This window comes from Beta vulgaris, chromosome 6 (assembly GCF_026745355.1).
Source record: "Beta vulgaris subsp. vulgaris cultivar EL10 chromosome 6, EL10.2, whole genome shotgun sequence".
NCBI classification, from domain to species: Eukaryota; Viridiplantae; Streptophyta; class Magnoliopsida; order Caryophyllales; family Amaranthaceae; genus Beta; species Beta vulgaris.
This window is the reverse complement of record NC_079207.1, coordinates 43024315-43051211: the sequence shown is the minus strand read 5'-3', so window position 1 is coordinate 43051211 and position 26897 is coordinate 43024315. Positions and strand designations below refer to the sequence as shown.

Sequence of the window (26897 nt, the reverse complement as noted above, 5' to 3'; positions counted from 1 at the left end):
ATCACTGGAAATAAGTGCTAACACTGTTACAAGTATTAGCAGATATGAACTACAATAGTTTGACTGTAATTAGTTCTGACTTATGAGTAGTAACCATTTTAGCACCTCTCCGTCTATTCCTTTAAGGTTGACCCATTGGAAAGAGATAATTGCTGGACCCGAAAGTAGTGTATATGAGAGTAAAGTGGTGGTCCCTTATTGTATTCATGGAAAATATTTCTTGTTCTTTATTGAATCTTGGATTTGCAATTTAATCTGATTTACTGAGCTATTACCAGACTCCTCACCAGTGAAGCACCCATAAAGTTTCTCCAGTACTGCCTTTTGATTGTCTACCTCAGGCACACACACCCATTTAGTAAGATCAAAATGTTGTCGAACACTCTCATCATTGAAAACCAATTGAGCAAGAGTGGTTTTTCTAAGTCCGCCAAACCCCACAATCGGAATCACAGTAACCCTTTTCGCATCATAACTGGGATAAAAAAGCATCTCAATTATCACATTCTTATCATCCTGCCTCCCAACAATATCTTCTGCTTTAACAAAAGAAGTTGTTTCCCTTTTCTTCAATAAATGAGCCACTGAATGCTGTGATCCATGATCATAGGACCTCAAGTTCAAGCCACCAATATCAGATTTGATGGCATCTAATTGTTCTCTGATACACTTGATTTCTCGAGCCATTTTCCAGTTTAAAAAAAGAGAGCTTGACCTTAAGGAACCGAAGTGTACCTGTTTCTTTTGTTTTCTCCGCAGTTTCTGGTTACCAACAGTGAGGATGTGATCAAACAAGTCATCAGCTTGGTAAAGCACCAGCTTTAGCCTCCGAAGCCACTATTTGATAACCTCACTGCCCTCCTCTTCCCGATACTTCTCAGCATCACGAACTCGAGCTTGGATCATCCTGATGCTATTCTCAAGCTTCTTCATATCATCTGGTGCAGCACTCCAGGAAGCAGCCACTTTAAAGGCTGATGTTGCCAAGAGTTCCAAGGCTTTTGCAGCTAATTCCACAAGAAGTCCTGCCGCCATTACAATTTACCAGTACACTCTCAATCTTTCTCTCTTTTTCTCTTTGTTTGTTTGGTGTAACGAATGTTCTCTTTCTTTCTGAGTTGCCAATGATAATTGCTGGACTTAACTCTCAGTGCTCAACCCAACCATTTGCTGTGCTTTAGCCTCTAAGTTCCATATCTCTCCGCATATTTGCGCGTTGATGAGGCTCTCATCACGTTTTTCATGGCATATTTGCCATTATAAAAATAAACCCACTATGAAGTAGGTAGAAGAAAGATATAGAATCCATCATGGAATGTCGATTAACCTTTAAGGACTTTAGGGGGTCACTGGTCTGCAGTTTCTATAAAGCTGTGATCCCCTACAGGAAATTCTCCATGAAGCAAGTATTGTGTACCCCAACTATGTTTGAGAAGTGGACATACTACAAAACTCGGCATAGGAACTATATGCTATGTTTGACTATTATCTAGATGACATACATGGACTTGCAAAACATTGTGAATGCTTTGAGATCTGATCCTTACTTGGAATATGATTTATGAAGTTGATATTAACTTATTAGATCTAAAGACGTTGTTTCTTGTAAGTATGATTAGATGTGAATTTCAGAACTTTAAGATTTTAAAGTAACCGGGTTTTGATTTCTTGCAGATTCAAGGAGCTTTTGATAATGGTTGATACTTGCCAAGCTTCCACTCTTTTTAATCAGGTTTGTAATTAGTCTATGTCTGTGCATGTCATCTCATTGACTCTGGTCTCTGTATTCTTGCCTTCTGTTGCAAAACACAAATCCTTGGCATATCTCATTATGACAAAAAACAATGATCCACGACGTCTTTATATGAGCTATGTAATCCTACTACCTAACCTAGGAGTATTCTAAATCTACTATTATATAGAACTATACATCTTTCAAGGAAACAAACTCTCTACTCTAAAATATCTGCAACAATAGGAATCAATAAACTAGTATCCTGATTAAAAGAAGTTACGAGATGACAAAGACATTGAACATAAAAAGTTTTAGAATCTGATTTTTCTCTCTGTATTGTGTCTTGTCCCCCTCCCCCTTTTTATTTCATTCCTCCTCGCCTCCCTTTCTATTGTTGGGGAAGGGCTTATGGAATGTGTTATTTGTTATTAAGAAAAACACTTGGAGAGTACAATGTTTCGAGTGGATTGCTGAGTTCTTTGTTATTAATATGAATGTCTATCAACTCTTTATGCAGAAGCTACTCTTATTGTAGACATTCAAGATGGGAGATTATGAGAAATGTGTCGAGAAAAGAGGATAGCGGAAAATAAATTGAAAATGCAAGAATTGGGAATTAATTCTACGGCATATGAAACCCAATCAAAGAAGGGAACAAAACGCAAATGCAGGAGTAAGGAGCATGATAATGGTACTGGAAATGATGAAATAGAGCGTGATCTTAGTGATGATGATGATGTCGAGTATGATCCGGAGATGGAGGAGGATAAAGGTGAGATGGAGGATAAAGGTGAGAAACAAACCGATAATGCAGCCCCTATACAAGAGGAGGATGAGATGGTGTCAGCTCCTCAAACTCAAGGCGGCTTGGTCAACCATGTGGTAAGTGGCGTATGAAGTATGGGACACAAGTTGGCATTTGCATGCGCAAAATCTCCATTTTGGCTAAATGGAGTGAGGTGTCAGAGGGTTTGAAGAAGGCGTTGTGGGAAGATACAGTGGTAAGTGTAGAAGCTTACCCTAAGTATTTGGTCCCATACCTTGAAGAGTATGTTTTAGTACCTAGTTGATAATGTCTTTTCATAATACTATTTTGGCTAACTATTGTTGGTATACATATGATTGTCGAACTTAATTTTTTGTTGTAGTCTCCATTGGATGCTCTTGGTAATATCTCCTTCAACTCACACAATATACCATTTTGATTCTATGCGTCAAGAACCACCCCGAGGCTTACTAATCAAAAGCATATTGAATAGGTATTGTTTTATTTTCATTTCCTTTTTGTTCTTTATTAACATTATAACATTGTAAATATTATAAAATGTGGTATTGTAGTGTGATGAAAAGATTACGTGGATGTGGTCCAAAAAGAGCCACACTTCCTCAATGGAAATCAGTGAAGGTAAAGGATTTTGATTGTCCTATCTTTAAGTTATTATTTTCCCTAATTTTATTGATCGTCATGTTGAGAATAATTTTTTTGAAAATAATTTTGAATTTAGTGCACATAACAACAAGACGGAGTTGCTTGCGGCTATTACGTGATGAGGTTTATGTTCGATATACTTGTTGCATGGAAGTCAATGATCTTGAGAAGGTTCGTAACATTCTGTACCCATATAAACCATGACTTAGTTTCATCCTAATTAGTCCTTAAACAACTTATTAGACTATAATGTATTACATGCTATGGTATGAAATAGATGAATTTGACCTAAAACCACCTTTACTTACACAAACTTGACTAGAACAATCAAATTAGAGTTGAAATCGTCCTAATACTCCTTAAACAACATATTAGATAAAATGTAACCTAAAATTACTTGCAATGGTATGAAATGGATGAATTTGACCCAAAACAGCCGAAAACGGCCTTGAAACAGCCTTTACTTGCACATACTTGACTAGGATGATCAAATTAGACTAGTAATCGCCCTAACAGTCCTTAAATAACATATGAGACCAGAATGTAACCTAAAATTACTTGCTATGGTACGAAATGGATGAATTTGTCCCAAAACAGCCTAAAACGGCCTTGAAACAGCCTTTACTTGCACAAACTTGACTAGGATGATCAAATTAGACTAGTAATCGTCCTAATAGTCCTTAAAAAATATATGAGACCAGATGGCAACCTAAAATTACTTGTTATGGTAAGAAATGGATGAATTTGACCCAAAACAGCCTAAAACAGCTTTGAAACAGCCTATACTTGCACAAACTTGACTAGGATGATCAAATTAGACTAGTAATTATCCTAATAGTCCTTAAACAACATATGAGACCAGAATGCAACCTGAAATTACATGATATATTACGAAATGGATGAATTTGACCCAAAACAGCCTAAAACGGCCTTGAAACAGCCTTTAATTGCACAAACTTGACTAGGATGATCAAATTAGACTAGTAATTGTCCGAATAGTCCTTAAACAACATATGAGACCAGAATGCAACGTAAAATTACATGATATAGTACGAAATGGATGAATTTGACCCAAAACAGCCGAAAACGGCCTTGAAACGGCCTTTACTTGCACATACTTGACTAGGATGATCAAATTAAACTAGTAATCGTCCTAATAGTCCTTCAACAACATATTAGACCAGAATGTAACCTAAAATTACTTGCTATGGTTTAAAATGGATGAATTTGACCCAAAACGACTTAAACTGGTCTAAAACGACCTTTACTTGCACAAACTTGACTAGAATGATCAAATTAGAATTGTTATCGTCCTAGTAGTCCTTAAAACACATATTAGATAAAAATGTAACCTAAAATTACATTATATGGTACGAAATGGATGAATTTGACATAAAACAGTTTTGAAATGGCCTTTACTTGCAGAAACTTGACTAGAACGATCAACTTATAGACTTGTAGTCGTCCTAGTAGTTTTTAAACAACATATGGAAAAGAATGTGACCAAAAATTTCATGCTATGGTATATATATATATATATATATATATATATATATATATATATATATATATACATATATATATATATATATATATATATATATATATATATAATTGTATTTATTTGATCTCATTAATTATTAGGTTTACAACACACCAAGGGAGGAGTCATTTGCTGTTGAGGAAATCAATGAAGTTCGAGACAAGTTTGCTTCCTTTGTTACCGATTGTGGTCTATGAATTTAATTTCTAAATACGTTGTAAACGCGTACTTTAAATCTATGGTAATGTTTTGTAACTCAATTCTACACTGTATATATATATAATAATAGTACGTATTTTAATTTAGAATGTTTCTTTGTTGGATTTTGAATTTCATGTGCACTTTTTTGTATCATTGTACATATTATGTTGGTGATATATGAAGGGCAAGAAAAGGTTAAGTATGGTGGTGAAAATGAGGCTGCAGGCGCTCTATTGTAAATTGTAATATACACTTTTAGGAAGGTAATAATACTAGCACTGGTTTTTTTTTTTACAAAAAAAAAAAAATACAACAAGTGCTTCGGTTGATTATAACAATCGGAGCACATGAAGCACAAGTGCTTCGGTTGTCTCTTATCAACCGGAGCACTTGATCTAGTCTAAGCAATTAAACAACATCAAGTGCTCCGGTTGTTAGTGCAACAGAAGCACTTGTAAAATTAAGTGCTCTGATTATTAACCGGAGCACTTGAAAAATGCTCAAGTGCTCGTATGGGGTCTGCTACGGGTGAAATACGGAGCACTTGTATCATTTTTAACCAAAGCACTTGATGTTTTTTTCCACTAGTGTGATACCACTTGATATGATTACCAAACCAATAGGCTTAATAATCAAGTTATGAATAAGAATATTGAAGAAAAGACTTCAAGAACTTCGATCAACAAGTATAAAGTCGACACTAGGGATATTTATTCACTCAAGATCACTCGTGAAACTTGAATAAAAGAATCTAAACACTCTTAAAAACAATCCTGAATTTAAGATGTTTAACACTAAGAATTCAACACACCCGAAGAATTATTAATGGTTTGATTTGTTAAGCTCTCAAGCAAACAGTCAAGAAGATGTATAAAACACAAAATTAAACTATCTATTATTGAAAATCACGGCCCCTATATAGAGGGTATAACCTATGCTAATCCAACTAGGAAAAGATAAAAGATCTATGCTAATTCTACTAGGAAAACATAAACTTATCCTAATCTAATTAGTAAAATCACACGCCTAAAGATAACATGTACAAGCACATGTTTGTTTTATAAAAACATAAAATCTATCTACTAGATATATAATAACATAGCAATCCTAATAGAACTAGAATTCTATGTAGCAACAAAAGTAATCCTAACAGAACTAGGAATCCTCTTCACCTCCTCTTTCCATGCTCCATGTCACCATACAAGCTAAGACTTGATTTTTTACTCTTCATTTCAAACCTTAGAGTGTCCATGATCAAGTCAATAGGTTCATGGATAACAAGTGACTTTGCATCCATATCAAAACGGCTGCTACAAAGGGGGAAAGACAATATCAAATGCTGCAAATGAGGAAGGGTACTACATTTGATGTTGGTGACAAGGTGTGGCTCTCACTTTCAGCACAAAAACTCCATGTTAGTCATAAACATGGTGAGCCACTTGACGATATTGTTGAGCGGATTGGTTATGATACATACAAGGTGCTTTTGGGGGATGGAGTGCGTGCTACATTTCCTTCATAGGACTTAGTACCTTGCTTTGCTGATCAAACTTGAGAATAAGTTCTTTTGAAGAAGGGGAGTATGATGCATGCATAGATTTGACTCCGCCAAGCTATCTTTAAATACTTTCTTAGGTTGTGTTGTATAATTAGAGTAATACTCAAATTACATAAGAAGAAACAATAGGAAACACTTGAACACTTGAATCTGCAAGTTCAAATGAATGGCTCCCGTTTGAGTTACTTAGATAAGTCACACCACTAAGGAACTTAAAATCTCCTAAGAACACAAACTAACTTGCCAAGGTTAGTCAAGCCTAGGTACTAACACTTGAATTCTAATTCAAGAACAAAGTAATTAGCGAAAGGATAAGCACTCGGTTTTTGTTAAGTCATAAAAGTCATATCCATTTCATTCACTTTGTCCGATTTATATAGGGCTTGTTACAACTTAATTTTATGATTTTCTAAAGCAAAATAATTAAAGAAAATTAACAGCCACTACTACATGTTTGAACATGAATTAAAACATGGTAGAAGTGGGCAGCTAACTAAGCCACAAACGGCTAATTGCCAACGTGCTTCAAGGGTAACTTCTCCTACAACCGTGGCACTTTACTTCCTCCTTGTGCATGCCTTAAAGCTGTTGTTCAAGCACTCAAAGCTCCACTCTCGCACACTTAAATAGTAGGGAATGTTGTTGCCTTTGAACGCGTGATTGCGGAACTTAACAAACAACTATTTTTCAGCCGCCTAAACGCTGCACTCTCCTACTTCCTTGTTCTTATTTGTAGCTTCATTTAAGCTGTGTTTAATTCATCCTAAGCTACAAAAATGTCGAGATTACAAGGATTTTCAAGACTTCATAAGTAAATAAAATAATACATCTCAAAACACCTAACATAAAATACATGTTATGAACGAAATAACTAAAAGAAAAATAAGACACTCCTATGGATTTAAGGACGAACTTTCCAACTTATTCGAGGAAAAAGAACAACAATGTAAATGATATAACTTAATGAATCAAATTAAAGACTCCTCTAGTAGAAGCATCTAACTCATCAAGTTTAATAAGGAAGATACAATCACCACAAAATGGATGAGTTTCGTATCTTTGACAGCCATCAATGGTGGAGCAGCTTCGACACCATCTACAACATACACCCCTTGTCGTGAAAAGTTTGACCACAAAATTGGAAGATGACCTTCATCTTCATAGAATATATAGTAAGATCTGAAACTTTAAAAGAAGAAGACAGATCATAATCACCTGGTAATTCAATCTTGTAGACATTAGGATTGATCTTCTCAAGGACCTTGAAGGGACCATCGGTTCTAGGACTTAGCTTTGAACGCCTTTTAGAAGGAAAACGTTCCTTCCTTAGGTGAATCCATACCCAATCACCAGAGGAGAATTGAACATCTCGCCTTCTCTTGTGAATTCGTTGCTTAATCTTCTCATTAGCATGGATGATTCTTTCTATCAGAAGCTCATGGAGCTTCTTGATCTCTTTGGCTCGTTCATCAGCCTCCTTGCTAAATTTGTCTCGAATTAGTAGGGACGCAAAATCAAGAGGGGTGTAGGGATTGATCCCATAGACAACTTCAAAGGGACTCAAGCTAAAAATCTTATGAGGCACCCTATTATATGCAAATTCAGCATGAGGTAGCATTTCTTCCCATTTCTTTGGACTCTTAGTAGCTAGAGCCCGTAAAAAAGTTCTCAAGGTTCGATTAGTTACCTCAGTTTGGCCATCGCTTTGGGGGTGACATGATGTGCTAAATTCAACTTGGTTCCCATCTTCTTCTGCAATGTAAGAATTTCATCTCTCGATCACTCACCATGCATCTTAGAATTCCATGTAAACGAACCACCTCTTTAAAGTATAATAGAGTTGTCTGAACCGCATCATAAGGAGTATGGCTAGGAATGAAATGATCCATCTTCGAGAACCTGTCAACCACTGCCGTCACAACATCTTTGTTTCTAGGGAGCCCCGTGACAAAATCAAGGCTTATGTCCTCCCATGGTGCTTGGGGTGTAGGAAGAGGTAAGTGTTGGCCATGAGGAAGAGAGTGACCCTTGGCGTGTTGACAAGCCACACACCTCTTCACTATGTACTCGACATCCTTCATTAATCTAGGCTAAAAGAAATAATCACTCACCAATGTGTAGTCTTCTCAATGCCAAATAGTCCAGCAAGGCCACCTTCATCGAATTCTCGAATGAGTGATTCCCTCACACTATGTTTAGGGACGCATAGTCTCTTGTTCTTAAATAGAAATCTATCATAGACATGATAATCTCCATTAGCATGAGCTTGACCTTTTGCAAAGATTTCACCAAAATCCAGATCATCAACATAGCTTTCCTTCAATACCTCCAAACCAATGACTTGGTTTCTAAGAGAAGTAAGTAACAAGTACCTTCTTGACAAGGCGTTAGCACCCTTGTTCATCTTTCCGGACTTGTGCTTGATCACAAAGTGATAAGCTTGCAAAAACTCTACCCACTTAGCATGGCGTGGCTGAAGTTTTTGTTGGCTTTGCAAATACTTGAGGGCCTCATGATCCGAGTGCAAAATGAACTCTTTGGCAATCAAATAGTGTCGCCAATGGTCAAGGGACCTCACAAGAGCATATAACTCTTTGTGATAGGTAGAATACATCCTTTTAGCTTCGTGTAGTTTCTCACTAAAGTAAGTTATGGGCGTCCATTTTGAGAGAGGACCGCACCAATGCGAACTCCAGATGTATCACACTCTACCTCGACGATCTCTTCAAAGCTTAGTTGAACCTAAAGTAGTTTGTTTTAATTTTTGAGATCAAATGGACATAAGGGCATGTATAAATAGGACATTGAACTTAATGAGAAAGACATGACTTTTATGCAAAACATGAGTATTGTTTGCTTTACTTCGATTAATACATGCATTAATTGATTTGCCGCTTGCTAGCTTAACTCATAGCTTAAGTGCTGAACTAAGGAACCTTTGATCAACTTAGTGGTGTATCTTTATCTAAGTCGATTTTTGGCTAAGCTACTTCTATCAAATCATTCTTATATTTTGATTCTTATAGTTGAAATATAACATTATCATATGAACGAAGGTGTACTATCATGGGAATTGAATAATGTCATTTCATGTATGTGTCCGAGATGACTAATACAATCCATTATTATGACATGTGTGATTAATATGAGCATGATGATTATTGAGAGTCGTTTTCAAGTAAAAGTCACCAAAGCCTATGTTAATCTTATTTACGGGTTTAGTACTCAACTTTGCTGATGTGTTTGTATGTTGTTATGTCATTCACTTTGGTGGGTGGCAGTATCCAAAATGTTTCAAGCTGAAGTCCTAAGCTCATACTTTACAAGTTGAAGCTGTTACAAGTTGGAGAGGTGTTATATGTGTTTCTGAAGTGAGGACGCTCGACGTTGTAATAGTTAGCTATTAATTATTTATAACCTATTTATGTATTTAATAGTTATTAGTGCTCCTATTCTCTCTTAGTGTTGCTCCGCGAAGGCTTTTGAGGCTGTTGCAATTCGGAATTGGATATATTGTATTTACTAGAATTGTAAACTGGTTTAGATTATTTTATGATGTATACTTGTACATACAAGTAGGAGCATACAAAAGTTAAGATAAAACAAGCTAAGGAAGAACCGAAGCTTCCCTAACTTGGGCAATTTTTATAACTTCAATGAGATATAGAAACACAACTCAATGAACTTAGAACTTCCTAAGATCACAAATTAACTTGCCAAGCTTAATTATGCAAAGGACGAATTTCTTATAACTTTCCGATCCAAGAAACGCCAAATAAAAACAAATGTTTAATACACACTTGTATATGTTGGTCATAAAACTTGATTGTCATTCTCATTTCATTCATTGGTATTTATGCAAGTCTTAATAATATCCACTTGTCTGATTTTCTAAACAAAAGACATATGCAAAAATAAAAGGGAAATAACATCCACTAAGTACATGATAGAACGTGTAGAAAACATGTCCAAAAGAAGGCTAATTAGCCGTTGGTTTATGCTCCAACTTACTCTACTTCTAGCTGAACTTCTTCCATGAATATAAGCATGTCTTGGGGTGGAGAATATGCTTCTCAACCTCTTGATGTTGCATGTCCTAATTAAAACTCATGCTCCTTGAAAATGGGCACCAAGAACCACTCCTTCCTTGTTGCACATTAATTTAGTTAAGGTGCCACAAAGGTAGGAGTTAGCTCCTATTTTCACAGCACATCTCCTCTTTGCGTGTTGCATACTTGGACTTGAGTTCAACAACTCCTTGGCTACACTTAAGCACGTTCTTCATGGCTATTACATGACTTAATGACTTAACAAACAAAACAACAACAATAACCAAAATAAATAACAAAGGAAACAAAAACTCCTAAATACACTAAGACTCTTACAACTCGACATTTTAATGAAAATGAAACCAAGGAAATAAAACCAAGGATATTAACTAACCAAGCGTAATATGGACTCTTCAACAATGGACATAGAAGGACTTAAAGAATTTAAGACCCCACGCAAAGTCAAGGCCACCATGGAAATTAGTTTCAGACCCATGGTTGGAGATGGTCCTCCATCACCCTACCCCCTAAAGTTGATAAAAAAGAAAAAGAGAAAAGCAACTATCTTGTAATTTATAATGAGAATGAAAAGATAGTGGAAAAAATGGGATAGGGGATGACTTGGTTATGGGAGCCAAAGAGGAAAATGGTACTACTTGGAATGACTGACCTCCTTTGAATGAGTTGTTTAGAGAAGTATATAGAAGATATTACAAAATCACATGCCCAAAGTTCTCTTTCTTATAAAAGACATTGAACATGGCATTGACTTTCTTGATTTGCCCAACAAGATAGCCCATAGATGTGCCTCAAAAATGAGTAACAAGCTTAACAACAAAGTGCATGAATTAGGTGGTATCTTAGTCTCTTCAAAAATAGACTTAAGGAAAAATTACCATCAAAAGAGATCTCAAGAGCGGGTTACATGTAAAATGGATTCTAAAATAAAACATAGGGTGTATGAGTGGTTAATAATGCTTTGGCGTTCTTTTATAAGAGGTTCAATAAGTACTTTACTATTTTCATGAGTCCATTCACCAAATTGTTGAGAAAGGAAGATTTCAAATGGGGTGATACAACAACACCTTTTGAGAATGCCAAGTATTTTCTTTGTGATGTGTCTATACTGAAGAGTGTAAGTCCTCCATTTCATTTGAAAAGTGTATCTCTTTGCTTGGATGATCCTAATTTGAGGGCAAATTTTTTTCAAAGAAATTAAAGGGGGGATGAACCAAATATGAGTCTGACATGATTATGCATTACTTGGATGATTGTTTGAAGACCCAACTATGCAATAATAATTACAAGGATACAAGTTGGATGTGATTATTAAAGGCCTAAGTTCTATTAGGGTTTCTATTTTCTATTTGCTTTTGTTGTTTTATTTTAAGCATAAAATGAAGCTTAGAGATTACTTGTAATATTTAGGCATGTGTTAGTATGTTAAGTGTGTGATTAAGAGGTTTAGGATGATCATATGCTGCTTTAACAAGCTTTATAACAGTACATTGATTAAGCATCAATTACGATTTTAAGGGGGTTTTATAACTCCCAAAAGTTGTCTAAGTTGGACTGTTTTGAGGGGTTTTTTTTAAGAGTTTTTGTTGCCTTGTTGCTCCTATATCCTATAAAGAGAGAGCTTATGATATGAGAAAGATCAATTTTGATTGATCATAATAAAAAAACCATTGTGTTTATATTTTTTCCTTTGAGTTAGTCTCAAGTTTGAACGTAATACTTATTGCTTTGAGTGACTCTTGAGTGATAAGATTACAAGAGATTGGGTGAGTCTTATCTCTGGCCTAAGACCCCAAATCATTGATTTTGTCTTGTAATTTGGTCATTTATCCTAAATACGAGAGTGTTCTTGTTCTTTGATTTTAAAACCATCCTCCAACTCTTGGGAAGGTGATACATAAAGACTTAGACAACAAGAGCATTTGAAATTGCAAAGAACAAAGGATATAATGATTGTATCAAATCGTTCGAATGAACAAACAACCACCACTTCCACAATCCAATGTACCACCAATAAAGACTAAACTATAACAATGAGCTTCTAGTTTAAGTATACTTTGAGTTTTAATCACTAATTCAATGTTTAGATGACCAAAATTACAAAGGTTTATGTGTTGGTCAAAACCGACCAAAAGATACACTAGGCACATAGCTTAGTACACTTAGCATAAAAGTTTCAATATGCACTGGAATTATCTGATTCCAAAAGCATTACAAACTAGACATATTAAGCTACAACATGTTCAAAAATCATCCCAAAAGGACGCTATTTGCTTACCTAACTAAAGCAATAAAATAAGAAAAGCAAAAAAGAAAATTGTTTATGTACCTCTCTTAATCATTAGCTAAGTTACCCTATAAAAAGTTGGAATACAGAGAAATAGCCTAGAGGAAATTAAAATCCATATCTCAAAAAAATATTTTCAAAATTTCAAGTCATTTGCATAAGGGAAAAGCTTTGCCCAAAACTAAAGAAATTGGGGATGTTGGGATGTGTAGTAGCTACAGTTTAACATCCTTCACTATAAAGCTCTTCTTTCTCATTTGTTGTTGCTTCCAAGCCCATGTGAAGATCATTTGGCCTTACTAGACATCCTTGAAGTCATTTTTAAGCATGAGGTGGCTTTGAATTTTCATAAATAAGGTTGTTTTAAGCCCTTAAAAAATCGGATTACCTTTGTCCTAATCAAGTTTAGCTTAACTAATTACCCTAATTAAGCTAATTATTCACCAACTAAACTTGATTAGCAATACTTAATGATGTTTAAGAGTATCATTAGCATTAATTAACCTTATTTAAGGGACATTAAGAAAAGATTAGCCTAATCAAGGTGCTTAAGAAGTGTTTTACGAAAAATCGTGCTTATTAAGCTTATGAACTTAACTTCTTTCACCATTTGCCCTTGATTTTCTTGTTGAACTAGAAGACCTTGGTGCGTAGTAGATGCTCATGCATCATTCTCCCCAGGTTCGAAAAGGTCTTCTTTATTTCAAATTCATCTGCAATATAGGGAGCTAAATCACTAACATTGAATGTTGCAGAGATGTTACCCATTTCATCTGGCAATTCTATCTTGTAGGCATTATTGTTCATCTTCTCTATTACTTTGAAAGGTGATATGATTACTAAACCAAATAGCTTAATAATTAAGTATGAATAAGAAGCTTGAAGAAATTAACTCCAAGAATTCGAACACTCAATGATATTAGTCGAACAAAGGGGATAATTCTTGATCCAAGATCAGTCCTTAAAACATGAACACAAGAATCTAAATATTTCCTAAAATCACTCCTGAAATTAAGATGTTTAGGACTAAAAACTTAGCACACCTGAAAAGTTTTTAATGGTTTGATTAGTGATTTAAAATCAAAGTAGACTTAAACTAGAAGCTCATTGTTATAATTTAGTCTTGATTGGTGGTACATTGGATTGTGGAAGTGGTGGTTGTTCGTTCATTCGAACCGGTTTGATACGATTTTTCTATCCTTTGTTATTTGCGATTTTGAATGCTCTTGTTGTCTAAGTCTTTATGTATCATTTGGTATCAGAGCTTGAGGTTGTTTAAGAGCATTCAAATCATAACACAAACATCCTAAATACAATCCTTAAGCCCAAACTGATATGATTACTAAACCAAATAGCTTAATAATTAAGTATGGATAAGAATGTTATCGAAATTAATTCCAAGAATCCGAACACTCAATGATATTAGCCGAACAAAGGGGATATTTCTTGATCCAAAATCACTCCTGAAATTCGAATACAAGAATCTAAACACTTCTTAAAATCACTCCTGAAATTAAGATGTTTAGCACTAAAAACTTAACACTCCTGAAAAGTATTTAATCGTTTGATTAGTTAAGCTCACAAGCAAAACAATAATCACAAGATGTTTAAAACACAAATAAATTCTATGTATTATTAATGAAATAAACGCCCCTTGTATAGGGTACATGTTCGACTAAAGATAAGCATAAAACTAGGATAAGAATTAAACTAACAACAAGATAAGAGCTAAGGTAATCCTATCCTATAATCACACGCCTAAGATAACATGTACATCACATTTTTATCCTATATATCTACTAGATATATGTATATAGATAGATAATAACATAGCAATCCTAACAAAACTAGGATTCTATGTAGCAAGTAAGAAGTAATCCTAGCAGAACTAGGACTCCTCTTTACTTCATTCCCACGCCACCTTCCATGGTCCATGTCACCACACATGCCAAGACTTGCTTCATTCCCTTGCGTTCAAACCTTAGAGTGTCCATGATCAAGTCGATAGGCTCATGTATAACAAGTGCCTTTGCACCCATATCATTCTCCCCCTCCACAAACGAATTTGCCCTCAAATTCTCATCATCATAGTAAGGAGACAAATCACCCACATTGAAAGTAGCACTCACATTTCCAAACTCATCTGGCATGTCTATCTTGTAAGCACTATCTTCAATGACTCCAATTACCTCAAATGGAACATCTGCTCGAGCCATGATCTTGTTCTTCCTTTTTCTAGGTTACCTTTCCTTCCTCAAATGTATCCACACAAGATCACCAACTTTGAATCTATGTTGTTTGGGCCCTTTGTTAGCCCTTGTCTGTATTGGATGTTCATCTTCTCAATCCTAGCCTTTACTTGCTCACAAATCTTGTTAAATGCGTCCAACCTCTTCTTTACATTCGTATGTATATCATGCTTAGGCATAGCAACAAAATCAATAGGAAGTAAAGGGTTCACACCATACACTACCTCGAATGGAGAATGAGATGTAGTAGATAAATGTGCCCTATTGTAAGCAAACTCTACATGAGCAAGCTTGATGTCCCAATCCTTTTGTGTCTTACTTATCAAGCCTCTTAATAAAGACCCCAAAGTTCAATTGCTGACCTCAGTTTGGCCATTTGTTTGGGGTGATGACAAATATTAAAGAGCAATTTAGTATCAACCATGCGCCACAAACACCTCCAAAAGTGACTTAGGAATTTAGAATCCCTATCAGATACAATGCTCCTTGGTATACCATGTAGTCTAATAATCTCTCTAAAGTATAAGTCAGCTACATGTGTTGCATCATCAGTCTTATGCATATGAGCATAGTGAACCATCTTAGAGAAATGATCCACAACTAGCATTATGGTATCCTTCCCCCTTTGAGTACGAGGTAACCCTACTATGAAATCCATGCTCACACTATCCCAAGGTTTGTCAGGCACTGGTAAAGGTGTATAGACACCCTTATGAAAGGTACTCTTAGCCTTTTGACAAGTAGCACAATATGTAACCACCAAGTGAACATCTTTGATCATGTGTGGCTAATGGAAATTCTCTTGAAGAGTATTAAGAGTCTTTTGCACTCCAAAATGACCAGCCACACCTCCACTATGGACCTCCCTTACTAGTAGGACTCTCACGCCACACTTAGGCACACATAACTTGTTTTCTTTGAATAGGAAACCCTCATGAACCACATATAGACCCTCTGGATGAGCTAGCTTCTCCCCGAAATCAGCATCTTCTTTATATAATTCCTTCAAATGCTCGAACCCTAACACTTGTGCATGCATAATTGTCAATAAGTAGGAACGTCTAGATAATGCATCTGCCACCATATTTGCCTTACCTTCATTGTACTTTTAACAAAATGTGAAAGATTGGAGAAACTCCACCCACTTAGCATGCCTATGATTGAGCTTTTGTTGTCCATGGATATACTTCAAAGCTTCATGATCAGAATGAAGTATGAAAGGCTTTGGTCTCAAATAGTGTGACTAATGATCCAAGGCACGTACAATTGCATAGAATTCTCGATCATAGTTAGAGTAATGGAGCTTAGCACCACTCAATTTCTCACTAAAACATGAAATTAGACGCTTCTCTTGTAAGAGAACAACACCAATCCCTACACCACTTGCATCACACTCCACCTCAAACAACTTGTGGAAAGCTGGAAGTGCTAAAATAAGAGCACAACATAGCTTACCTTTGACATCTTCGAAGTCTTACTGTGCTGAGGAAGTCCAAGTAAACTCTCCTTTATTCAATAGCTCTGTGATAGGTGCCATGATAAAAGAGAAGTTTTTAATAAACCTCCTATAAAATGATGCTAGTCCATGAAAGCTTCTACACTCAAGGACATTGTTAGGTGCTATCCAAGAAGAAATAGCCTTCACCTTTTCAGGATCAACATGAACTCCTTCTTGTGACACAATATACCTCAAAAACGGCACTCTAGGTACTAGAAACTCACACTTCTCCATCTTATCATAGTGTTATTGTTCTCTAAGCTTCGTGAATAAGCTACGCAAGTCCAGCAAGTGTTCCTCCACATTTTAGCTATTTTTAAGTATATAATCTAAGTAAACAACCACAAACTTGCTATATAAAGGACGAATTACCTCCGTCATCAACCTCATAAAGGAACTTGGCGCATTGCATAAGGCAAATGGCATCACCATCCACTCATAAAATCCTTGCTTGGTCTTGAATGTTGTCTTTCACTCATCACCTTCTCTAATCCTCATTTGGTGGTAGCCACTTCAAACATTAATCATACAAAATATTGATGCATCATGTAACTCATTCAATATATTCTCCAATCTAGGCATAAGAAACCTATACTTGACTGTAATGTTGTTCACTGCTCTACTATCTATGCACATCCTCCATGTACCATCCTTCTTAGGAACTAGTAAAGCTGGCTCGGCACATGGACTCATGCTCTCCCTTACATAGCCCTTCTCAATTAGGTCCTCAATTTGGCGTTGTAATTCCCTAGATACCACTAGATCAGATCTATAAGCAGGTTATTAGCAAAGGGGTGCCAGGTACAAGATCAATAACATGTTCTATGCCTCTCAAGTGTGGTAGTCCTTGTGGTAGATCCTCAGAAAAGACATCTTCGAACTCCTTCATCAAGGCTTCGAGCTTATCATTGCTAGGAGTCTTGACACTTGTGGCAACATGTCTTACAACCAAGGCATAAGCACAACCTTCTTCCTCCACTTCTTGTTCAAACTCTCTTGAAGATAGAAAGTAACTTTGTATCTTAGGTGGTTGCTTTGGCGCCACTGTATAAGGAGCTAAGAGATGCAATAGAACCCTCTCAGAACCAACCAACACAAAATACACATTAGAGTCCCCCTCATGGATGACCTTTTTATCAAACTGACATGGTCTTCCAAGCAAAAGATGGCACGCACTCATAGGCAATACATCACCCCATAATTCATGCTTATAACCCCCTATAGAGAATGCAATTAGAGCTTGTTTCTTCACCCTCGTGCCAGTGCTATCATCTAGCCAACTCAACTTATATGGCTTAGGGTGTGCCCTTGTGGCTAAGTTTAGTTTCGACACAACCTTAGATGCAATAACTTTAGTGCAAGAACCACTATCTATTATCACATTACATGTACAGTCTACCTTGCCTCTAATGTGGAAAAGATTCTCCCTTTGATCCATGCTAGGTGTATGGTTGACATGTAAGGTGCGCCTTATGACCCCTACTAGCCTTGCATCATCCTCAACAAAAGTATCTTCCTCGCTTCCCCTAAGTGTTGCTCTTCTTCAGGGATGAATTCATAGACATCCTCCTCTTCTTGCAAAGCTATGGATTATCTCATGGTGAGGGCACTTTTGTTAGGATAATTGTTTGTTATGTGTCCCCCTTCCTTGACACTTGAAGCACTTTCTCATCTCTTCAAATTTGTCCTTAGGCACAACAACCTTAGGCTTCTTAACTCTACTATCTTCTTTAGGTGGGGTGAGGTTCTTAGGTCCTTCATATCACTTTGAATAGGAAGCTACAGCCTTGGCCTTAACATTAAAGTCATACTTAGGCATGTAAGAGCTCTTAGGCCTCTCTTCCTTGTCATGTTCTTCGAACTTTTTAACCAACTTAGTCACATCCTGGAAGGAGTGCTAAGTGGATACTTCCACTTTCTTGGCAATATGGCGGTTCAAGGCTTTGATGTATCTTGCAATCTTCTGTTGTTGTTTCTCTTCTATGTCACATATAAGGCCTAGTTTGTCGAATTCCATGGTGTATTCATGTACACTAAGTGTGTCTTAGCTTATAGTAGAGAGTCTTGTGAACTATTTTTGTTCATAATCACTAGGCAATAACTTCTCTTTAAGCTTTTCTTTTAGCTTTGCCCAACTACATAGCTTTTCTTTACCTTTCTTGGCACATTGTGCCTTCAAGCTTTCAAGCCAAATTCCAGCATATTGTGTGAGTCTTATAGAGGCAATCTTGAATCTTTTCTTGTCATCAAAGCCCCTATAGTCACATATCTTCTTTAGTTGTCGAATCCACACCAACAAGTCTGTTGGATTGCTATCTCCAGTGTAGTCATCCAACTTTAAGCCACGATCATCATTGTATGTGTTCTTTGATGATCTTTCTTCACGTTCATCCACCTCTTCCTCTGAATTGGCGCCTATGAAGCCTACATCATTTGCTGACCTTACTAAAGCAATAAAATAATAGAAGCAGAAAATAAAACTTTTTCTGTACTTCTCCTAATAATTAGCTCAGTTACCCTATAGGACGTTGGAATACGGAGAACTAGCCTATAGGAAAATAAAAGACATATCTTAAACAAAATATGTTCACAATTTCAAGCCAGTTGCAGAAGGGAAAAGCATTGCCCATGATTGAAGAAAAAGGGGCTGCTTAGACATGTAGTAGCTGCAGTTCAACATCCTTCACTATGAAGCTCTCCTTTCTCATTTGTTGTTGCTTCAAAGCCCATGTGAAGATCATCTGGCTTTACTATACATCCTTGAGGTCATCTTTAAGCATGAGGTGGCCTTGAATTTTCATAAATAAGATTCCTTTAAGCCCTTACAAAAATCGGATTACTTAGGAACAAAAACAGCTTTGCCCTAATCAAGATTAGCTTAACTAATTACCCTAATCAAGCTAATTAATAATCAATTAAACTTGATTAGCAATACTTAATAATGATTATGAGTATCATTAGCATTAATTAACCTTGTTTAAGGGAAATTAAGAAAAGATTAGCCTAATCAAGGTGCTTAAGAAGTGTTTTAGGAAAAACTATGCTTGTTAAGCTTATGAACTGAACTTCTTTCACCATTTTCCCTTGATTTTCTTGTTGAACTAGAATACCGTGGTTCATAGTTGATGCTATTGCATCAGAAGGTGGTTTTAAATTCACATCACTAGGTGAAGCACCTATCCTATCCTTTTATTGACTTTAATCAAGTGTTCGAAGTTGAATGTGATACAAGTGGAGTTGGAATTAGAGCAGTTCTTAATAAGGGAGTCTCTCTACCCAAAGTCAACTAAGTGATGCATGGATGAGTAGCATGTTGGTGATGAGTCTTAGTTTTGTTAGGACACTTTGCTAGTTTTGTTAAGAGACTATGTATTTTAATTGCTTTCTTCTAACTCTATATTTTAGGTGTTTAAGTGATGAAGGAATTGTATTACATTTATGAGTCTAATTCCTTTGTTATTGAGTCTTATTAGGATCCTTCTTGGTTTATCTTTTAATATAGGCATGTGTTTATGTGTTTAGGCGTGAGCTAGCTAGGATGTTTTATCTTGTTGGGTTTGTGCTTTATCTTTAAGCTTGTTAGTTGCATTAGAGTTAGGACTCTATTATGTTTTATATAGTTCGAATATTATAATGAATAAAGGTAGAGTATTGTTTTGAGTTTAACCTATACCTTGTGGAATTAACGTTTTAGGAGAAAATCCAAAGCTTTAGAAGTGAATGCAACCCTAGTTATTATCAAAGTTTGGTTAGGATTTGATAGTTTCATATCCTAGTTATTATCAATCATAAAACGTGTGACTAAGTGTTAAAGAACTCGACTTTACACCTTAATATTGCTCAAGAATTGCTTTCTTGGTTCAATATTATTCATTATTTTAATCAAGAACTCAAAGGATAGCCTTCAAATTCACATCATTTGGTGTGGTTGTTGGGATCATAGGGGAATTTTATTGGATTTTGAGGGCTTTCACTCGTGCAAGATGACGGAAAACATGTAGAATATCATGGCCATAGCAAAGAAACTTGTGAATCTTATGGAGATGTAAGCAGAAGTACAAGCAAGCATGATGGAGATGAGGCGTTACATGCTTAAATTGAGGAGTATTAGGACCGATACTTCTAATCATAGTCTGAACAACTGAAGGAGAGAAGATGACCTAAAAATGATGGTGATGAAGATGTCGAGACCTATTTGGATTGGGGGAGGAGGCTAGATAGACTTTCCAACCACAAGCAACTTGATGAACATGCTCGTTTCTCATATGGTACTCTTAAACTTGCAAGATATGCATCACTTTGGTTTGATTCTTTTCAATCTAGATGTGACTGTGAAGGAAAAGAACCACTTGATACATGGACTAAATTGAAGACTAAGATGAAAAAGAGGTTTGTGCCACGAAACCACAAACAAGAGTTGTTCTCGAATGAACTCTCTCACACAAGGTTCCATGACTATTGAGAAGTATATCAAGGAATTTGAGCGCCTCTACATAACATGTGATTATAGGGATCAAGATGAGCAAAAGATTGCAATTTTTATGCTTGATTTGCGCAAGAACTTGCGCAAGTATGTGGAGTTGCAGCCCCTTACTATGTTTTATGAGGTGTTTTCTTTGGCGTGCAAATTGGAGAGGCAGCATAAAAAATTATCTTTTGGTGCGTTCAAGTCCCTTAGAAACGAGAGTGAACCAGTTAGCTTGTCTAAGGAATCAGTGGGTGCAAAGACTACTACACAAGAAGTCATGGATGCATTGAAAGGACCACTCCCTCTTGTAACGTCCAAGGAACCAACCATGAACAAAAACCGTGTGTTTCAAGTGTCAAGGGTTGGGATATCTGGCTCAAAATTGCCCTAATCGTACCATGGTATCAAGGGAGGAGTACTACAACTTCTTGGTGCAAAACAAGGTAGATGAGGGTGAGCAAGAATACAACATGGCATCACAACACGACATGGTTGCTATGGCTAATGATAAGTTTCGGATTAACCCAGCCAAGTTTATTCCGGAGAAGGCTCGTGACGTGTTGGTGTTTAGGAGGTCCTTATTGGCGGAACTTCAAGATGAGCAAGAAGATGCGCAAAGGCAAAATTTTTTTCACTCGACTGGCTTAGTAAAGGGTCAAGCTTGTTCCTTTATCATTGACAGTGGATCATGTACAAATGCTTGTTCCTTAACTATGGTGTATAAGCTTCAATTGCCTACAAGAAAGCACCCTAATACATACAAGCTCAATTAGATGAATGATGAAGGTGGCGTGTGGGTGAGAAAGCAAGCCTTGGTTAATTTCAAGGTTGGTGAATCATGATGAGATATGGTGTGATGTCATACATATGACAGCATGTTCTTTACTACTTGGGATGCCATGGCAAAGTGATCGATTAGTGCTTCATAATGAGAAGACAAATGACTATTCGGTGCTCTTGGGTACTAGGTGTTTTGCACTCGAATCATTGCCACCAAAACGACATGATGCTAAGCAAGACAAAGGCAAGGGGAAGTAAGATGTGGCTCATGTGTGTTTAAGTTTGTGCCATGTTGAAGTGTCAGCAACCGCAAACAACAAAAAAGAGCATCGACAACAATTGCTACAATTATGCAAGGGTACTAAGCTGGACGTAGGTGATAAGGTGTGGTTGTCACTTGCAGCTCAAAGGCTTCACGTGAGCATAAGCATGATAAACCTACTGATGAAGGTCCCTTTGATGTTGTTGAGAAGGTTGGCTATGAAACGCTCAAAGTGTTGCTAGGAGATGGCATATGTGCAACGTTTCCTTCGTGTGACTTAATATCATGTTTCGATGACTAAACTTGAGGACAAGTTTTTTCCTACAAGGGGAGTATGATGCGTGGATGAGTAGCATGTTGGTGATGAGTCCTAGTTCTCTTTGGACACGTATGTAGTTTCCTAGTTTTGTTAGGATACTATGTATTTTAATAATTTCCTAACTCTATATTTTAGGTGTTTAAGTGATGAAGGAATCCTATTATATTTAGGAGTCTAATTCCTTTGTCATTGAGTCTTGTTAGGAGTCTTCTTGGTTTATCTTTTAGGAAAAATTGACATGAATAATCCCAACTTTTAGATGTCTTCTCAAAATAATCTCAACTTTGGATTATTTCAAAATAATCCTAACTTTGAGGGAATCTTAGCTTCTCAAAATAAACTAAAATATCACTTTTCTTACCTACACTAATCCGTCTTAGGTCTATAATAAATATAAAATTAATAGTTCGGATTATTTTGAGAAGGTACTCTCTAAAGTTGGGATTATTATGGGATAATCCAATGTTGGGATCATTTTGAGAAGACAGCTAAAAGTTGGGATTATTCATGTCAATTTTTCCTATCTTTTGATATAGGCATGTGTTTAGGTGTTTAGGTGTGAGGTTACTAGGATGTTTATCTTGTTTGGTTTGTGCTTTATCTTAAGCTTGTTAGTTGCATTAGAGTTAGGACTCTATTCGAATATTATCATGAATAAAGGTAGAGTCTTTTTTTCAGTTTACCCTATTCCTTGTGGAATTAACGTTTTAAGAGAGAGTCCAAAGCTTAATTTTTGCAGTGATTGCAACCCTAGTTATTATCAAACCTTGGTTAGGATTTGATTGTTTAATATCCTTCTTACTTGTTTTATTTAATAATCAATCATAAAACGCGTGACTAAGTGTTAAAGAACTCGATTTTACACCTTAATATTGGTCGAGAATTGGTTTCTAGGTTCAAAATTCATTCAAGATTCATCCAAGATCATTGTTTTAATCAAGAACTCAAAGGATAGCCTTCAAATTCACATCACTAAGACCAATTTCGGGGGCACAAACAACTCGGGTAACCCAAAAGGAGGGAAGCCTCCTGTCTAATGGGGGACACCCTTTTAGGGTTACCTTTATGGAGATCTCTAATCATATACATAGGATCAGTCTCATCTAGGGGTGTTAACGAGCCGAACCGAGACCGAACATGTCCAGGCTCGGCCCGGCTCGAAAATGTTTGAGATTGACCTCGGCTCGAGCTCGAAGCTCGTCGAGCCTAAAAATCTAGGCTCGGCTCGAGTTCGAAAGGCTCAAACCCAAGCTTGGCTCGAGCTCGGCTCGAAAACAAAAAAATTCAGATATTAAAAAAATGTTCAGCAAAAATTTGATTCATTAGGCTTTTGATAAAAATATAGCCCAACATACTTTTGCCAAGATTAAACTAATATGAAAGTCAGGTCATGCCCATTGAATAAATAGGCCCAACTTCCATTGAAGTTTGTCACTCTTTATCCACATTCCCTTTTAATGCAAAAGGTTCACTCTTTCCTTTCCTTCCTCACCAATGTGGGACTTCAGGAATTTCATATACCAAAGCTTGCGATCACACGCTGCACTTCACCGATGTGGGACACTTTCAATTTCGTATGCTGTAGGCTGTACCGCTCTAGCATGCAATTTAGTTTTTATTTTTTTTTTTTGAAAGAGGCATGCAAGTTTATTTTTTATTTTGTAATATATTGTTGCTGACTTAGTGCCACCTTTTTGTAATATTTTTTTTAAGATATAATGTGTTCAATGTTTATATAAATATTTTAAAATAAATGTTTATATAAATATTTTAAAATAACTAAACTAGTTAATTAAAGACTTTATAAATAGTCCAATAATACAAATAAGACATAATTTAAAATGAATTTTAGTGAAAGGTAGTAAGATTTTATAATGAAAATAAGGTTGTTGTTCACCTTCTATGCCGATGTGGGACATTAATATCTTCTATAAAAAATATCTAAAATACTTTCGAGTTGTTCACGAATTCTCGAGCCGAACTTAGAGAGGCTCAGGCTTGGCTCGTTAAGGTCTCGAGCCGATCCTGAACTCGAGTCGAGCCCTCTCGATCCGAACTTTGACCGAGCTTTGACCGAGCCGAACTCGAATAGTTTGCGAGCCACCCTGGCTCATTAACACCCCTAGTCTCATCAATGAACAGGTAATGAAGTCTCATTAATGAACAGGTAATGAAGTCTCACCCAAAAACACCAGAGCCTCTCTCTCTCTACATTTACTCATATTCTCTCTCTACCTTAATATCCAACTAACTTGAGCGTCGAAGGGGCGTTTTCGAAAAAACCTTGAGCTAGTTTGACTGTTTTGCAGGACCTCCGACGATAAGACTCGGGATTCAACTTCTTCTTAGCAACACTTAACTCGTTTAACCAATTTCGTACCAGAAACACTAAAGAAAGAGACGCGGGAGGAGAAAGGGTTTCACGGGGATAGAGGAAGATTGGGGAGAGAGAAAACTGGGTTGGGTTTAAGTCTTGGTGGAAATGACGAGAGAGAAGGAGAAAGAGGTTAGGGGAATTTTTTTTAGCCGATCGACAACAACCACGTGGAGGGGTGGATGGGTGGGTTTGGTTTCCTAATTAAACCGACAAGGAAAACAAAGAGGAAGGGATAACCGACCCAAATTGATAAATCATAACTATTAATTTTCATAGTTTAGGTAAACACCACCCAACAAATTTTTTAAATTAATAATAATAGCTTCATAAAAATTAAATATGTAAATATATTAAAAACGCGACAAATAGAACTCATACTCCAACACAAATAAAATAAGAAATATGACACATAATTAACTTAATAAGTATAATTAACATTTAATAAGTTCTATTTTTTAAAAAAACAACCCTGTTACAATTATTGAATCCTCGAGGTACACACTATCATTAATAAGGGGAGATGATGAATATGATGGCTCCAGCATCATCCACCAAGTGTGTAACAACCCCACGACCTCAAAAAGCTTCCACTTCTTTGATATCTAACCCTTAGTAACAATGTTCCATAATGGAGCTACTCAGGCAGTCTGCAATGCGTCCTTACTATTTCAAGAGCTTGTTGAGCAATACCATGGACAACAACAACATCTTGACTTATGGCATTGACCTATAACACCAAGCTCAGTGACTATAGTATCACTTACATTGGCACCACGACTAGCATTCTCCTCTATATGTGTAGTAAGGTTGTCTATAATAGTAATACTTTCAGCATTTGGTTTCTCAGCAACTACTTTAGGTACCCACTTTTGAACAATCTTAGTCCATACTTGTTCCTTAGCCCCCTGTGTAGGACCTTTCTTTTTTGCACGATCATATTTTATAACATTGCACTTCTTATAGAATGGAGTACCACTTTGAGTGCACTCTCCACTCAATAACACATTTGGTTTTCTTCTATGAACACATATTTGGGTAGACCTCTTGTTACATCACCCTCTGATTAGCACCTAGAAAATGAAACTATATTTTGTTTTGTTGTAAAATCATCAAGATACAAAAGGCATTATCAACATACTACCAATTATGCTAAGAGATTCAGGACCCCAATAATTCAAAAGTAGGTTAAGCAACCTAACCCATAGAGGAATGACCCTAAGAATTTCATCTTGGAATTTAATTGTTGTCTAAGCTTTAATCACCATATGCTAACTATTAATCATGTGTAGACTAGAATAGAGAATTTCATTTATAATATCCACATTTTCAAATGTAACAATGAAATATCCATTTTCATGCAAGAAATTTTAGTCTTAGCAACATGATTCTAGGTCTAATCTATATATCTCATTATAGCACCAATAGAAGGCATTTTGATGTATTTAATCTATCAATATTAAACAACAAAGTGCGGAAGTATGTATAGAAATCATATTAAGTTCGAACAACAATAAAAAAACAAAGAACAAGATAGTTCTTAGTTTATTCAATGATAAAGGCAAAGCCACATCTTCATCCTCCTCATTTTTCCTGCATCTCTAAGAACATCCAACATATTAGCCATTTGCTTAGATAAGGTGGCCATTTGATTCTCTACTCCAACTAACCTTGCTTCATTCATGTTCATGCCTCTCCAAAACTGATTTTCTTCACCTCCACTCATGGTTAATACAACTACAATGAATTATGGCTAGATTGAAAGAAAAGAAGTGTGTTTGGGCTTAGAGTAGGTTCATTTTTGGGGGGTTGTGTTTGGATTTATCTCTGATACCAAATGATACATAAAGACTTACACAACAAGAACATTCGAAATTGCAACGAACAAAGGATAGAACAATTGTATCAAACCAGTTCGAATGAACAAACAACCACCACTTCCACAATCTAATGTACCACCAATCAAGACTAAACTATAACAATGAGCTAATTCTAGTTTGAGTCTACTTTGAGTTTTAATCACTAATTCAACGTTTAGATGATCAAAATTACAAAGCTTTAAGAGTTGGTTAAAACTGACCAAAAGTTACATTAGACACACAACTTAGTAAACTTAGCATGAAAGTT

The 26897-nt window shown here is 36.2% G+C and overlaps 1 protein-coding gene and 1 long non-coding RNA gene across 2 annotated transcripts; one reads left to right on the top strand and one right to left on the bottom strand.

The window, feature by feature from the left end:
* The first annotated feature begins 2748 nt into the window (after positions 1-2748).
* LOC104896892 (uncharacterized) lies at positions 2749-5015 on the top strand. The gene is made up of 4 exons (XR_790544.4): positions 2749-2994; positions 3074-3140; positions 3241-3335; positions 4809-5015. It is a non-coding gene; the product is annotated as an uncharacterized LOC104896892 (long non-coding RNA).
* Positions 5016-17336: 12321 nt separating this feature from the next.
* Positions 17337-18005, bottom strand: LOC104896913 (uncharacterized). The gene has a single exon (XM_010683701.2). The coding sequence runs from the start codon at positions 18003-18005 to the stop codon at positions 17337-17339; it is 669 nt and encodes a 222-aa protein (XP_010682003.2).
* Positions 18006-26897: the final 8892 nt, after the last annotated feature.

Bases quoted from the DNA above. Each gene is read 5' to 3' on its own strand.
- LOC104896913 (XM_010683701.2), bottom strand. From the start codon at position 18,005: ATGGATCAAAGGGAGAATCTTTTCCACATTAGAGGCAAGGTAGACTGT.